This window comes from Molossus molossus, unplaced genomic scaffold, assembly GCF_014108415.1.
Source record: "Molossus molossus isolate mMolMol1 unplaced genomic scaffold, mMolMol1.p scaffold_m16_p_2, whole genome shotgun sequence".
NCBI classification, from domain to species: domain Eukaryota; kingdom Metazoa; phylum Chordata; class Mammalia; order Chiroptera; family Molossidae; genus Molossus; species Molossus molossus.
Genome location: NW_023425355.1, coordinates 94,389,200 through 94,404,201, shown reverse-complemented (window position 1 = coordinate 94,404,201; position 15,002 = coordinate 94,389,200). Strand labels below are relative to the sequence as shown.

Below are 15,002 nucleotides of genomic sequence, written 5' to 3'. Positions count from 1 at the left end.
GTGTGCGTCGTAGACCACCAGCCACGAGGGCGATGGCTGCGGGAGTCTGGCTCCTCCCCTTCCGGCCCAGAGGACTAAGCAACAGACCACACCCCCTGGCGACGGACCAGGCGCCTGAGGTGACGGAAGAAAGGCCGGGCCCTGCTGGTAGCTTGCACTGGATGACCTTTTCACGGATCCTGAGGCAGACCTACAACATTATGAGTTGGGATATTAAAGTGTGAGGCACGGGAAATTTTTCTGCAAGAAAGCTAGGAAAGATGGCCGTGGGTCCCAGAACAAGTTCCGAAGACAGGATCAGTCTTAGGGTGGGGCATTTCCAGAGGGACGAAGGTAGACCCTTTGCATAGTAGACACTCAAAACAAAATAAACAACCACCATTGAATGAATAGTATGAGGAAGGGGGACATTTTGGGGGCTCCAGATGAAAAGTCTGGATATCTTCAGTTCTTGGGAAGTGGTTTTTTTGGTGGTACTTTGGGAATCCTTTGTTAGGGTGGATTCGGACACAGATTATCCTGCCTGAGGTGATGTCCTCCTACTCTTCATTCAGCATCAGATATAGAGTCCATACACTTCGTTTAATAGTATTCCTTTAATAGGGTAGACCCAGAGACATGGAAGTAGGGTACAGACTGACAACCCTCAGAAGAGGGGATGTTGGGGGGAGGGAAGAGATAAGCCACAGAACTTATATGCATTTATGCATAACCAATGGATATGGACAACAAAGCCAGGGACGGGGCAGGGGGGATGGGGAGGAGGGTGTCAATGGGGTAAAAAAGGAGAAATATCTGTAACAAAAATAAAAATAAAATAAAATAAGAAAAAAGAAACAAGAAACAAGCTTAGCCCGGCCGGTGTGGCTCAGTGGTTGAGCATCCACCCATGCTCCAAGAGGTTGCCGGTTCAATTCCCAGTCAGGGCACATGCCCAGGTTGTGTGCCCAATCCCCAGTGTGGGGCATGCAGGAGGCAGCCAATCGATGTTCTCTCTCATTGATGTTTCTATAAAAAATAAAAATAAATAAAATAATTAAAAGACCAACATTGAACTTGCAGGTGCTTCATAAGCCCATCTTATTACCTAGCACCTACTCCATTGACTGAGCATAAGCAGTACATTTGGTTCATTAATTGCCTAAAAGCTCCCTTTCTCTCCATGTCTTACTACCTGGAGCCGCACAGTCCAGCGCCACTAGCACATGTGGCTCACCCACACTGAGATGTACTTTAAGTATAAAATACACACTGCATTTCAAAGACTTAGTAGGAAAAAAAGAAGGTAATCCATCTCATTAATAATCTTTTAATGTTGATTACATGTTGGGATATTAACATTTTTAATATATTTGGTTAAATAAAAAATATTATTAGAATTAAAAAATAGTATTCCTTTATTATCCTTTTAATGTCTGTGTAATCTGTAGTGATGTTACTTCTGTTGTTCTTGATATTCGTAAAGTATAAGTTGTCTCTCATTTTTATTTTTATAGGTCTGACCAAAGAGTTATCAATTTTATTGATCTTCTCAAAGAACCACTTTTAGGTGTCATTGATTTTCTCTATGGTTTGTTCAATATTCTATTGATTTCTATTCTTAACTTTATTATTCCCTACCTTCTACTTGCTTTCACTTTCTTTTACTCTTTATTTTCAGGTTTCTTAAGGTAGGTTAGCTTACTTAAGATTCTTGTCTTTTAATAAGTACTGCTTTTGTTGCAAAGAAGATATTTCTTATGATTTCAATATATTATTTGTTGAATTATTTTATGACACAAAATATGCTCTGTCAAGGTAAATGTTCTGAGTGAAATTTTCTTGAAAATTTCTAGTTTTATATACTTTGCCAGCATATATACGAAATTGCAAATTCTAAATATAATGATGATCTTTAAATTCTGTATGTTGTACATTAGAAGTGTAAATTTTTCATCCATACATGATTGTGTTGAAGTGTTCAATTCACCTTCTTATACAGTCAAAGTTAGGCCTATCCTGGTTTGAACATCAAACGTATGTGTTCAGAAATATATGTATAATTCATTTTATTATTTTTATTTTTCAATTAGTTTACTTGCAATGTTATTTTGTATTGGTTTCAGGTGTATACATCAGTGGTTAGACAATCATACAATTTACATAGTTTTTCCCTCAATATTTCCAGTATCCACATGGCACCATACACAGTTATTGCAATATTACTGACAATATTCCCTATGCTTTACTTTAAATCCCCATGAATATTTGTAACTACCGCTTTGTACTTCTTAATTCCTTCACCTCTCTCTCCCAGTTCCCCAACTCCCCTCCCCTCCGGCAACCAACAGACCACCCTCTGTGTCTATGAGTCTGTTCCAATTTTTTGTTTGATTATTTTGTTCTTTGGATTCCACATATAAGTGAAATCATATGGTATTTGTTTTTCTCTGACTGGCTTATTTTTCTAAACATAATACTCCCTTGGTCCATCCATTCTATCGCAAAGGGTAAGATTTCATGCTTTTTTATGGCTGAGTAACATTCCATTGGATATATGTACCACCACATTTTTATCCACTCATCTATTGATGGGCTCTTCGGTGGCTTCCATATTTTGGCAATTGTAAATGATGCCGCAATGAACATAGGGGTGCATTTATTCTTTCGAATTAGTGTTTTGGTTTTTTTTGGATATACCCAGAAGTGGAATTGCTAGGTAACAAGGCAGTTCCATTTTTAACTTTTTGAGGAAACTCCATACTTTTTTCCATAGTAGCTGCACCAGTCTGCATTCCCACCAACAGTGCACAAGGATTCCCTTTTCTCTACATCCTTGACAACACTTGACATTTATGGATTTATTGAAGATAAGTATCACCTGACAAGTATGAGGTGATATTTTATTGTGGTTTTCATTTTCATTTCTCTGATGATTGGTGACATTGAGCATCTTTTCATGTCTGTTGGCCTTCTCTATGTCCTCTTTGTGAGGGTCTATTTAGATCCTTTTGACCATTTATTCATTGGATTGCTTGTTTTTTTTTTTTGGTGCTGAGTTGTATGAGTTCTTTATGAATTTGGATATTAATTCCTTATTAGATGTATCATTGGTGAATATGTCCTCCCATTCAGTAGGTTGTCTTTTCATTTTGTTGATGGTTTTCTTTTGTGCAAATGGTGTTGGAAAATTGATGCAATTTTAGTTTGATGCAATTCCATTTGTTTATTTTTCTTGTTTCCCTTGCCCAAGGAGATATATCATAAAGAATATTGCTGAGGGTAATGTCAGATATTTTACTGCCTGTTTTCTTCTAGGAGTTTCATGATTTCAAGTCTTATATTTAAGTCTTTCATCCATTTTGAGTTTATTTTTGTATATAAGTTGGTCTAATTTCACTTTTTTCATGTATCTGTCCAATTTTCCAACACCATTTACTTGAATAGACTGCCTTGACCACATTGTATGTTCTTGCATCCTTTGTCAAATATTAATTGACCATATAGGCATGGGTTTATTTCTGTGTTCTCCATTCTGTTCCCTTAATCCATATGTCTGTTTTTGTGCCAGTATCATGCTGTTTTGATTACTATGGTCTTATAGTATAGTTTGATATCAGGTAGCATGATTGTTCCAACTTTGTTCTTTCTCAAGATTGCTGTGGCTCTTTAGGGTCTTTTGTGGTTCCATATAAATTTTTGGATCATTTGTTCTAGTTCTGTGAAATGCATCATTGGTATTTTGATAGGAATTGCATCGAATTTTTTTTTTTAATCCTCACCCAAAGACATTTTTCCATATTTTGTTCAGATAGAGTAGGAGGAAGAGAGAGAGAGAGAGAAACATCAACATGAAAGGGACACATCGAGTGGTTGCCACCCACACAACCCAACCAGGGCCGGGGACAAACTGCAACCGAGGTACGTGCCCTTAGCAGGAACCGAACCCAGGTCTCTCTGAACCGCAGGCCAACGCTCTAACTGCTGGGCCAAACCAGCCAGGGTGGAATTGCATCGAATTTATAGATTGCTTTGGGTAGTACAGACATTTTAACATTGTTAATTCTTTCTATTTATGAGCACAGCATATGCTTCCATTTATTTGTATCTTCTTCAGTTTCTTTTTTCAGATACTTACAATTTTCTGAGTACAGCCCTGGCCAGTTGGTTGAGCACTGTCCTATGAACCAAGAGATCGCTGGTTCGATTCCCAGTCAGGGCACATGCCCAGGTTGTGGACTTGATCCCCAGTGGGGGGCATGTAGGAGGCAGCCGATCCATGTTTCTCTCTCTCCGTCTCCCTCCTTCTCTCTCTAAAATCAATAAAAACATATTTTAAATAATAATAAATTTTCAAGGACAGGTCTTTTATCTCCTTGGTTAAATTTATTCCTAGGTATTCTTTTTTTTAAGCCATTGTGAATAGGATTATTTTCTTAGTTTCCCTCTGATAGTTCATTATTGGTGTTTAAAAATGCAACCAATTTCTGGATATTTATTTTGTATCCTGCTGCTTTACTGAATTTATTTATCAGTTCTAGTAGTTTTTTGGTGGAATCTTTAGAATTCACTATATACAGTATCATGTCATCTGCAAATAATAACAGTTTTACTTCTTCCTTTCCAATTTGGATGCTTTTTATTTCTTCTTTCTCATTGTTGTAGTTAGGACTTCCAGTACTATGGTGAATAAGAGTGGTGAAAGTGAGCATCCCTGTCTTGTTCCTGATCTTTAGGGAAATGCTTTTAGTTTTCCCCATTGAATATGATGTTAGCTGTGGGTTTGTAATATATGGACTTTAGATGTGTTTCTTCTGTTCCCACTTTGCTGAGTGTTTTTGTTATAATGGGTGCTGGATTTTATCAAGTGCTTCTTCTGTACCAATTAATATGATCCGATCATAGGATTTTTATCCTTCATTTGTTTATGTGACGTATCATGTTAATTGATTTAGGAGTATTGTACCAAAATTGTATCCTGGGGAAAAAATTCTACTTGATCATAGTGTATGGTTTTTTAAATGTATTGCTAGATTCAGTATGCTCATATTTTGTTGAGGATTTTAACATCTATGTTCATCAGTGATACTGGCCTATAGTTTTTTTTTGTAATTTCTTTCCTCATAAAATGAGATTGGGAGTCTTCCCTCATCTTGATTTTTTTAGAATAGTGTGACAAGGATAGATGTTAGTTCTTTGACTGTTTGGTAAAAAGTAGCTGTGAAGCCATCCAGTCCAAGACTTTTGTTTGTTGGAAGTTTTTTTAATTAATATTTCAATTTCATTAGTTATAATCAGTCTATTCAGATTTTCTGTTTCTTCTTGTTGTGTTGGTTCTGGGGCTTCTTGGGGGGCACTCTGGTGCAGGTCAATGTCAGACACTGGCTACCTGTCTGGAGCTACAGAGCTATGCACAGTTTGTGGCTGCCTCTGCTGGGCCTGGATGTGAGTGGGAAGCCAAGCTGAGCACAAAGGCTGGCTTGCATTGGCACTGAGCCTAGGGGCAGGTCAGCAAAAGGCCCCAGGCACCCTGAGATCCATCTTCACCTGTGTCCGCCTGCCAACTGCCTGTTCAGCTGAGTCACTGAAAGGGCCTCTGGTAGTACACGAGTTGCACAAGGTAGGTTCTCATGAGTCACCAAGTAGGGGTAAGTGGTGTTCACCAGATTGATACAGATTCAAACTAATTGCCAATGCTGGGTCTGACGCCACTCAGCAAAAATCCCCAGCTATACTAAGGTCAGCTGCCACCCACCAGGTACACACAGACCTTTTTGGTGGGGCAGGGTCTAAGGGAGTCAGCACGGTGAGGCCAGCGGAGTTCATCGGTTCCAAACAGACAAAGATTTGACCATATGAAGGGAGGACTCTGCAGAGTCATGGTAGTTTCAGTCAGGCATGTGAGGGAAAGATGACCCCTGCCTTAGAGCTACACAACTTTCTCTCTTGGATTCTGCCTGGACCTCCTTGAGAGCCTGAGCTCAGCAGTGTAGGGCCCCCAGCAACTTGGGCTAGTGGATCTCCCAAGGGGGGTGAAGGAGGTCAGGCTCACATGAAAGAGGGTAATGGCTCCTTCCCCAGAGCCATACAGATCAGTCTCTCCTGGAGACCCTGAGCTCAGCAGGACAGGGCCCCCGGGATTTAGGAGGATGGGGCTAGTGGATCTCCTGGGATATGGGGGGCAATGGGTGTCTGGCTTTCAGGAAGGTGGGAGAATGACCCCTGTCCCAGTGCCACACCACTCATTCTCTGACACCTCAAGTCTGCCTGGACTTCTACACCTCGGAGTCAAGCAACTGACTCCTCTGCAGTGTGAGAGCTCCACAGGGTGGGGCAACAGGATCTGGAGTGTGAAGGTAGTGTATTCCCCCAGGCTAATGCTATATGCAGGGGAGTTTTTGACCCAAGAAATATAGGCATCTGTAGGTGGTGTGGGAGAGGGACTCAGCACAGAGACTCTGTCAGCTGTCTCTTCAGCTCTCTCCCTTTAGCCACACAACCCCTCTCCTCACAGGACTCCAGTCTGCTCCAGCCACCATCTCTCCTGGAGCCTAGGGCAAGTGCCTGTGAATGAGATCGTGTGCACTGGCCCTTTAAGAGGACACCTGGGTTTCTAACAGACTCTCATCTTTTCCTGGCAGACAGAATCCCTGATGATTTTCACAGCTGGATGTTATGTGGTCTCCTTTTAGTGGCTCTGGTACTATGGGGTGGGGAACCTGGCATGAGGTTAAGACTCCTGCTCCTCAGGAAGGACCTTTGCAGCTGGGATATTCCTCCAGATTCTCAGCCACTGCATGTGGGTGCAGGGCCAGCCTTTTTGCATCTCCACCCTTCCTACCAGTCTCGATATGGCTTCTATAAATCCTTGGTTATAAGACTTCTGTTCAGTTAGTCAGTAGGTTATTCAAGTTTATTGTTCTATATTTTAGTTGTAGTTCCAGTTTGGTCCTGGAAGGAGGTGAGTGTAACTTCCACCTACTCTGCCACCATCTTGAATCATCAAGTCCATTTTTTTCCCTTGGGAAAAGTTCATATCAATACTTCCAATTTCAGTCCAACACCATGAGGTTCATTTTACCTTCCCCATTTTCACACTTGTAAATCATTTCTCTGACACTGAAAAACCTAGCTCTCCCTTTCCTCAATCAGTTTACTTATTTGTTTAGTGTAACTGTTGGCTGATGTGCATATAAGACAACTGAGTGGAAATATATAGTAGGCAGGTGGAAATGTATAAAGGTCTAGATGGAGACACAGATTTGTTTGTCAACTGCATATAGATAAGCAAAGACAGAGAAGCCTATGAAGGAATTGGAGAAGAAACTAGTCGGAGAAGAGAAAAATCAGAAAAAAAGTAGAATAGCAGAAGCCAATAGAAGTAGATTTCAAAGAGCAGTGGCCAATTGTATCAGACTGAGAGATTCACTAAGGACAGTAAAGGCACCTATTAACTTTCACTATGTGGAGGTCATTGGTGACTTTGGCAGGAGTGGTTTGAATGGAGTGATGTGGGCAAAGGTCAAAATGCAACGAGTTAAATGAATAGGAGATGAAAAACAAGTGTATATTGTTACCATCAGAGTCTTGGCTGTGATTTAAAACAGAATCTGCTGACCAGAAGGGAATACATGGTTGTGAGTAGAATGCAATATATTGTGTAAACCAGATTGGTGCAGGTGAGAAGTAATGATACATCTTGCTCACATAACTGTTCCTTGTGATGCTTAACACTAAAAGACTAAACACTTAGCTAAAAGGAACTTTGGTGGTCATCTACTCTAACCTTACAAAAAGAGAAAATGAAGCCCAGAAAGGGAAAGGGACGTGTGCTTAAGGTTGGCCTGTAAAAATATTCAAATCATTTTATTGCCCTTAGTTTTTTTTTTTTTACTTTTATCTTATTTCATGTAATAAGTACCATAACTCTAATACCTTATTTAGTACTTAATTTTTTATTTTGCAATAATCATAGACTTATAAGAAGTTGCAAATAGTACAGTGAGTCCCATGTACCCATCACCCAGTTTTCCTCAGTAGTAAGATCTTACATATAGTAATACTTCAAAATCAACATATTGAAAATGGTACACTACTCTTTTCTATATTGCAGACCTTATCCAGTTTCACATGATACAATGGTACAATACTCCTTACCAGATTGCAGAACTTAGATTTTACATGCATTCATTTGTTGGTATGTGTAATTTTAGTACAGGTATAAATTCATTTAATCAACATCATAATCAAGATACAGAACTATTTCATCAGCACAAAGGAACTCCTTGTGTTATCACTTAATAGTTATACACATCGCATACCCCTCCAGTCCCTATGCCTGGCCACCATTAATCCATTCTTAATTTCTATAATTTTGTCATTTCAAAAATGTTATATAAATCAATCATACCGTATGTGACCTTTTGAGACTGTTTTTTTCCCCCATTCATGATACCCTTGAGGTCCATCCAAGTTGTGTGTGTCAGTCTATTTCTTTACATTGAAGAATAGTATTCCATATTATGGATGGTTGGTTTAACCACTCAATTGCAGAGCATCTGGGTTGCTTCCAGTTTGGGGCTATTACAAATAAAGATGCTACGAACATTTATGTACTAATTTTCTTGCCAATATAGGTTTTCATTTTTCTGTGATAAATGTCCAGGGATTCAATTGCTGGGTCATATAGTACATGTATGTTTAACTTCATTAAAATTTCATTTTGCATTTCTATCAGCCATACATGAGAGATCCAGTTTGTATGTGCAACAGCATCTGGTATTTTCAATATTTTTGTTTTTAGGCATTCTGATAAATGTGTAGTAACAAATTCTTGTGATTTTAATTTGCATTCTCTGATGATTAATGAAGTTCAATATCTTTTGGTGTACTTACTTGCTATCCATTTTCTAATTGGATTGTTTGTTTTTAATGTTATATCTTCTAGATCAATTAGATATATGGTTTGTAAATAATTCTCTCAATAATTCCCTTCTTAAATTTTTTGCAAAGCAAAAGTTTTTCATTTTGATGAAGTCCTATATATATCAACCTTTCCTTTTAGGATTGTGCTTTGGGGGTAAAGGCTGAGAACTTGTTGCTTAGCCCAAGATCCTGAAGATTTTTCTATGATTTTATTTCTAAAAGTTTTATAATTTTACATCTCACATCTAAGTCCATGATAGATTTTGTTAATTTTTATAAGGTGTGTATTTTATGTCAAAGTTCATTTATTGCCTTTGGGTGTCCAATTACACCAGCATCATTTATTGAAAAGACTATCCTTCCTCCATTGAATTGCTTTTGCACCTTTGTCAAAAATCAGTTGGGCATATACCATACCATCTTGATTACTCTTGCTTTATAGTAAGTCTTGAGGTCAGGTAATGTGAGTCTTCCAACTTTTTCTTCAAAATTGATTTAGCGTAACTAATTTTACCCTTGGATATTTTCATTTTTCCTATAGGGAAAGAAAAAATAGAAAACATTGACTGTGAGAAATTAGAGAAAATGCTGCATTTATACAGCATATGCCCTAGCATAGTGGTTTTCAAACTTTAGCATGCCTTAGAATCAGCTAGGGAGTTCCACCCCCAGAGATAAGTTGGACCTCCAAGTGATTCTGGTGCAGGTGGTTCTGGACTAGAATTTGAAACATGAAAAACAATAATCTAAAGAGACATACAAAACAAAAACAAAAACCAATGCTTTGTCATTGTTGGGATTGGGGTGCTTTTTGTTTACTTTCTTTCTACCTCCTCCAGTTCCCACTTTAATTTTTATTATGCAATAGGCCTGACTCTTTTCTGAAGACACACTTACCATTTGTGGTTACACATGGTAAGAATAATGCAACAGAACATTTTAAAGTATGGCTTTTCATTATATCCTAAACCCTAAATACCTCTAGAAGAATACATTTATATTATAATGAAATTCCTAGGTAAATAGGATCTGCTTGATACAATTTTACTTCAGAGTCAAATATGCTAGAACTCATCTATTTAGTTAGAAAGGCACCTACATAGATTCAACTTTGATAGAGATCTCAGAATACATATTTCAGAGATCAAAGAGGAAGACATAATCTTTGTGTACTTATTTACTTGTCCAACATAAACATCATAACTACAAAACTGAAACATTAAATACTCTTCTTCCTTCAGATTATTCTAGGGAGTGAATGTATCTGAAAACAAAAATAAATATTTCCGAGTTAAACAAGGGGAAAAATAAACATTTAAAATATATTCCCCAGACATTTTATTACAGGTTGTCCTTGCCAATGCACCTTCCGTAGCCTTAAAAAAAATATTTCATAGCCTCCTTAAAGCATCTAGCAATACTCTTTGGAAGCCAATTACAGGTATAAGGTTCATTAAGCCCCAATGAAAGTTTTAGGAAGATATCTTTTGTTTTTACCATACATAAAACCCATTAGTTGTGATAATAAAAGATCTGCTCCATTGTCTGCCTACACAAGAGGTGTGTGAATTTTCAGATCATTGAAAAAAAAAATTGTTTACCCCATTTTGTTTCCCACTTTATTCCAGAGAAGAAAGTTCTTGCATAAGCTCTTCCTTTTCTTGTTGCAACTCCTGCAAATGCTGTTGGTTTTGCTCCAGTCTGTCCTCCAACCACTGAAGGAGAGGCCCACTGACTGCTGACATCTGACTGCACAGATTCTTGGTAAACACTTAAAAAGGAAAAACACAGATAACACCCCAACTGTGAGCACAGAAAGAAGGGGTTGGAGGAGGAAGTAGAACAAGTACAATAAGTAGGACTGGCAGACTATTTTGTGCGGCCAGAGGAAAGACAGAACAGCTGAGCAAAGTTACCTATTCTGAGGCATTCCTGAACATCCCTGGATCCATAGGCCAGAGGGAAGCCTAGCTAATCAGAGACCAGAAAATGACCAGCTCTTTACTCCCCTTAAGCCAGCGGTTTTCAACCTGTGGGCCGCGACATCTTTGGGGGTCGAACAACCCTTTCATAGGGGTCGCCTAAGACATAGCAGTAGCAAAATTACAGTTATGAAGTAGCAACAAAAATAATTTTATGGTTGGGGGTCACCACAACATGAGGAACTGTATTAAAGGGTCGCGGCATTAGGAAGGCTGAGAACCACTGCCTTAAGCAAAAAGGCTAACAGCTACAGAAGGGGTTCTTTATCAGCCCTCAGCCCTTCCCACACTGTAAATGACCATAACTTTCTAGAGAGCCAGAACTCTGCCTTCTGCACTTTAGTTTTCCACAAGTCCAATAGGAAAATTCTTTCTCAAATATATTAATTCAACTCATTTGAAAGCTCCTCTTTTAAAATGAGGAAAAACCTGAGAGATTACTATTAATGTTTAGTTTCATGGGGAGACAAGGATTCGATGGCACTCTTTTTAAAACAAATCCCACCTAATGGAAATATATTTTTCTCTCTAATAGTATATGACTTATTGAAAATGACCACTGTAATATGGTGGGGTATATCTTCCAAGATACATGTATATGTGTGTGTACATATGTGTGTATGTATACTTTAAAATAAAAACTATGATTTTGGATGTTACTTTTCCCCCACATAACAATAAGCAACAGACATCTTTCTGTGTCAGTGAAGATCTAGCTTTCCTTCTTAAGGGTTGTACAATATTCATCAGAATGGATATGCCAATTTAATAAACCCTGTACTGATGGACATTTCAGCACCATTTTTTTTTTTTTTTGCTATTATAAAGACTGCAGCTAATACCCCTTTAAATTTGTTTTTGCACACTTGTCCTACAAATTTCTGATGGATACATTTCTGGAAATGGAGTTGCTATACTCAGGTACCCGTATATTTTAAAACTGATTATCCATTACTTTCCAGATTGTACCAAATTATACCTCCAGAAACAGTATATGGGAGCGTTCACTTTTCCCACATCCTCATGAAATTACCTCTCAATTAAATCTTTGCCAAAAGAAAAGGTGAAAAACTGATAATTTTATCTTAATCCATACTTCTTTTAAAGATCATTATGAACAATTTTATTTTTCTGTAGGGGTCTATAAAATTATTTAACTCTTATTTAGTCAATCTTTCTTTTCCAGTTCAGGGTTTCAGATTATATCTAGGCCATTACCTCCCTAGAGTTTTAAAAATACCCACTTATATTTTCCTCCTGTATGTTTTTTCTTTTAAAATAAGCTTTACAAGCCAATAAAATGACCCCATTCTAAGTATGCAATTCAATGAGTTTTGACAAAGGCACACACCTTGTAACCACCCCTAATCAAGGTATAGACCATTTCCATCAGCCCAGACGCCCCTCTGTAGTTCACTTTGCAGTCAATGCCCCTTCACCTGTGGCCCCAGAATCTACTATTGTGCTTGCTGTCACCTTAGGTTAGTTTTGCCTATTCTGGAAGTTCAGATTAATGGAACTACAGAGTATGTAGCATTTTGTGTGGTGCTTCTTTCACTTGGCATACTGCTTTTGCATTTCATCCAAGTTGTTCATATATTAGTAGTTTGTACTTTTTGTTGCTGAGCAGTACTCTGTTGTATGGATGAATTACTCTTTGTCCATTCATCCACTGACAGACACTTGGATGTTTCCCCTCTTTGGCTATTATGAATAATGCTGCTATAAACATTCCTATACACGTATGTTTTCAACTCTTTGGAGTATATGGCTAGGAGAGGAACTGGTGGCACATTTGGTAACTATACTTGCTAACCTCTTTCCGAAAGTGATTGTGCCATATTTAATAGTAAAAGTTTGAATATAGCTGGAATTTATTTTTGTGTAGGATATTAGATAGGAATCTAGTTTTCCCCCTAAAGGAAATAAATCCATGAAGGTTAAGACTGTCTCTAATGTTCAGCACTGTACCCCAGTGTCTAGAATAGTGTCTATCAGGAGTAGGTACTCAAATGTTTCTTGAATGAATCAACAAACAAATGAACTATCCGAATACTATTTAGTGAACAATTCATCCTTCATCCTTTTTTTTTTTTTTTATCCTCACCTGAGGACATTCCTTCATCCTTTGTTCAGATAGAACGGGAGGGAGAGAGAGGCAGAGAGAGAGAGGGAAACATTTATGTGAAAGGGACACATCAAGTGGCCACCACCCACACGACCCAACCGGGCCAGGGACAAACCACAACCGAGGCACGTGCCCCCAGCAGGAACCAAACCCGGGTCTCTCTGGACCGCAGGCCAATGCGCTAACTGCTGAGCCAAATCGGCCAGGGCGCACAATTCATCCTTTTAAAATTGATTTGAAGTCATATCTTTCTTAAATATAAGTTCATATATACCTATTTCTGAGCTCTTCAGTTCTACTGATTTATCCACTTCTGACTTAAATTACTGTGGCTTTACAGTATGGCTACATTTTATATATCACCAATTTTTAATTCTTTGTCATGTTTTACCTCCAAATAGAAATTTTGAATGAGACAGACACACTAAGCCATCTCTCTCTTTGTTTCCTCTCAAAGTAATTACCAGTAACACTTAAAAGCCTTCCTTTCTTCCTCACTGGTGACTTTGTCAGCCACTGGGGAAGACTACACAGAAAGGCCTAAGGTTCAGGGTTAGAGAGGAAATATGGGTGAGTAGCTGTGTATGTTGGGGAAAAGTAATTTAGTATAGTGTATTGCGTTTGCTGTTCCTTGGCCTTGTATAGGAATTCCTTCTATATTTATTGGCATGAAACAATTTCCTCCTATATGCCCTCCCTTTCATCTGTCTTTCTGTGTGTCTATCCATCTCTTTCAACTCCCACCACAATAGGCTGGTAGTGGTATGCTAGAACCAACTTAGACCAGCTCACAAGAGCCAACTGTTGAAATTTCAGAAAGTCTGTGATCTGACTGAGATCATGTTAGTTGTTTGAAATCAGCTATAGAGGGGTAAACACACCATGGAAACTGGAAAACACACCAAATCAGGGCCCTCCCCCCTCCCTGAGAACTGGTTATTAAATATGTACCAGAACACCATTGAGTGGGTCTATCATAAAATGTGTTCCTGTCTTTTCCTCCAGTCTTACTCTAGGTAGCATTTATATTATTTGAGGGTCCAAGGCATTCAAAAGAAAAGTTGGGAGCAAGATCAATGAATGGCAAAGCTTTTGGGAAAGGAAACTTGAGGATAACTTGTACCAATCACTTCAATCACTTAAAATAAATTTGCTTCTGACAGCTGAGTATTTCAGAGATCACTGCATATACTCAAGAAAAAAAATCTTACCTGAGCCATTATGGATCTTGGTTACAGAGTCCAGATGTGTAAGACTAAAGGGATAAAATAGTTTAGGTTAGTAACAAAGCAGCAGCAAAGGGAAAATAAAATGGTCAGAGACTATATAACAAAATGATAAACTGTACCAGACCTCTGCAATCTGCATTAGATAAATATATATAATTTAAATTCCCATTATTGTTAAATTTCTCATGATTTTTGAGATGAGACTTTATTCAGAACTTTGATATAGTTCAAAGAGATAATTTTGAAATTACTCTCTTTCATTGAAGCCTTCACATAGCATATATTTATTGGGTAAGACCCAGTACTTGGCATCAGGGCTGCTAAGATATTGTAGTTTATTATTTTTTTTTACAACCCCAAAAGTGTCTTTGCCCTTGGAGGATCCAAAGTATAGCAGGAGATTAGCAAATGTTAACAAGATTGTTATCATAAAGTGTGAGAAACATTATGCTTGGAGACGGCTACAAGGCATTCTCACAAAGAGGTAAAAGGAAAGGGGCTCAAGAGTTGAGCTGCTAAAATGAAAGGACAGAAGAGGAAAATAGGGACTGGGCCCTAGAAGTGAAGAGGAGGAGCGAGGAAGGTTTCTTCTACCTGTGGATCCTCCTATATGCATCCTGTTCCTCTTGGCACAGGATCTTGGGCAGCTCAACTGCTGATTCAAGGCACACTTTCCCAATGGTTACATGAGGTACAATATGGATTGGGATTTCAATTCTCTCATACCTGCAAAACAATCAATTCAAGTCAGTTTTTTGT

General features: G+C 38.4%; 1 protein-coding gene across 2 annotated transcripts in view; it reads right to left on the bottom strand.

Annotated features, from left to right (window-relative positions):
* Window positions 1-8,882: 8,882 nt before the first annotated feature.
* The window catches only part of BRCC3 (BRCA1/BRCA2-containing complex subunit 3), a 53,211-nt gene continuing 47,091 nt past the window's right edge, over window positions 8,883-15,002 (bottom strand). The window contains exons 8-11 of one of the 2 annotated variants that reach the window (XM_036271405.1): window positions 14,838-14,969; window positions 14,226-14,269; window positions 10,506-10,675; window positions 9,329-9,439 (exon numbers count right to left, since the gene is read on the bottom strand). In XM_036271405.1, coding sequence (XP_036127298.1) covers window positions 10,524-10,675; window positions 14,226-14,269; window positions 14,838-14,969 — 328 coding nt within the window. In that variant the 3' untranslated portion in view covers window positions 9,329-9,439; window positions 10,506-10,523. Of the gene's footprint in view, window positions 9,440-10,505; window positions 10,676-14,225; window positions 14,270-14,837; window positions 14,970-15,002 lie in introns of both variants that reach the window. The other variant, XM_036271406.1, reaches the window with a different exon arrangement.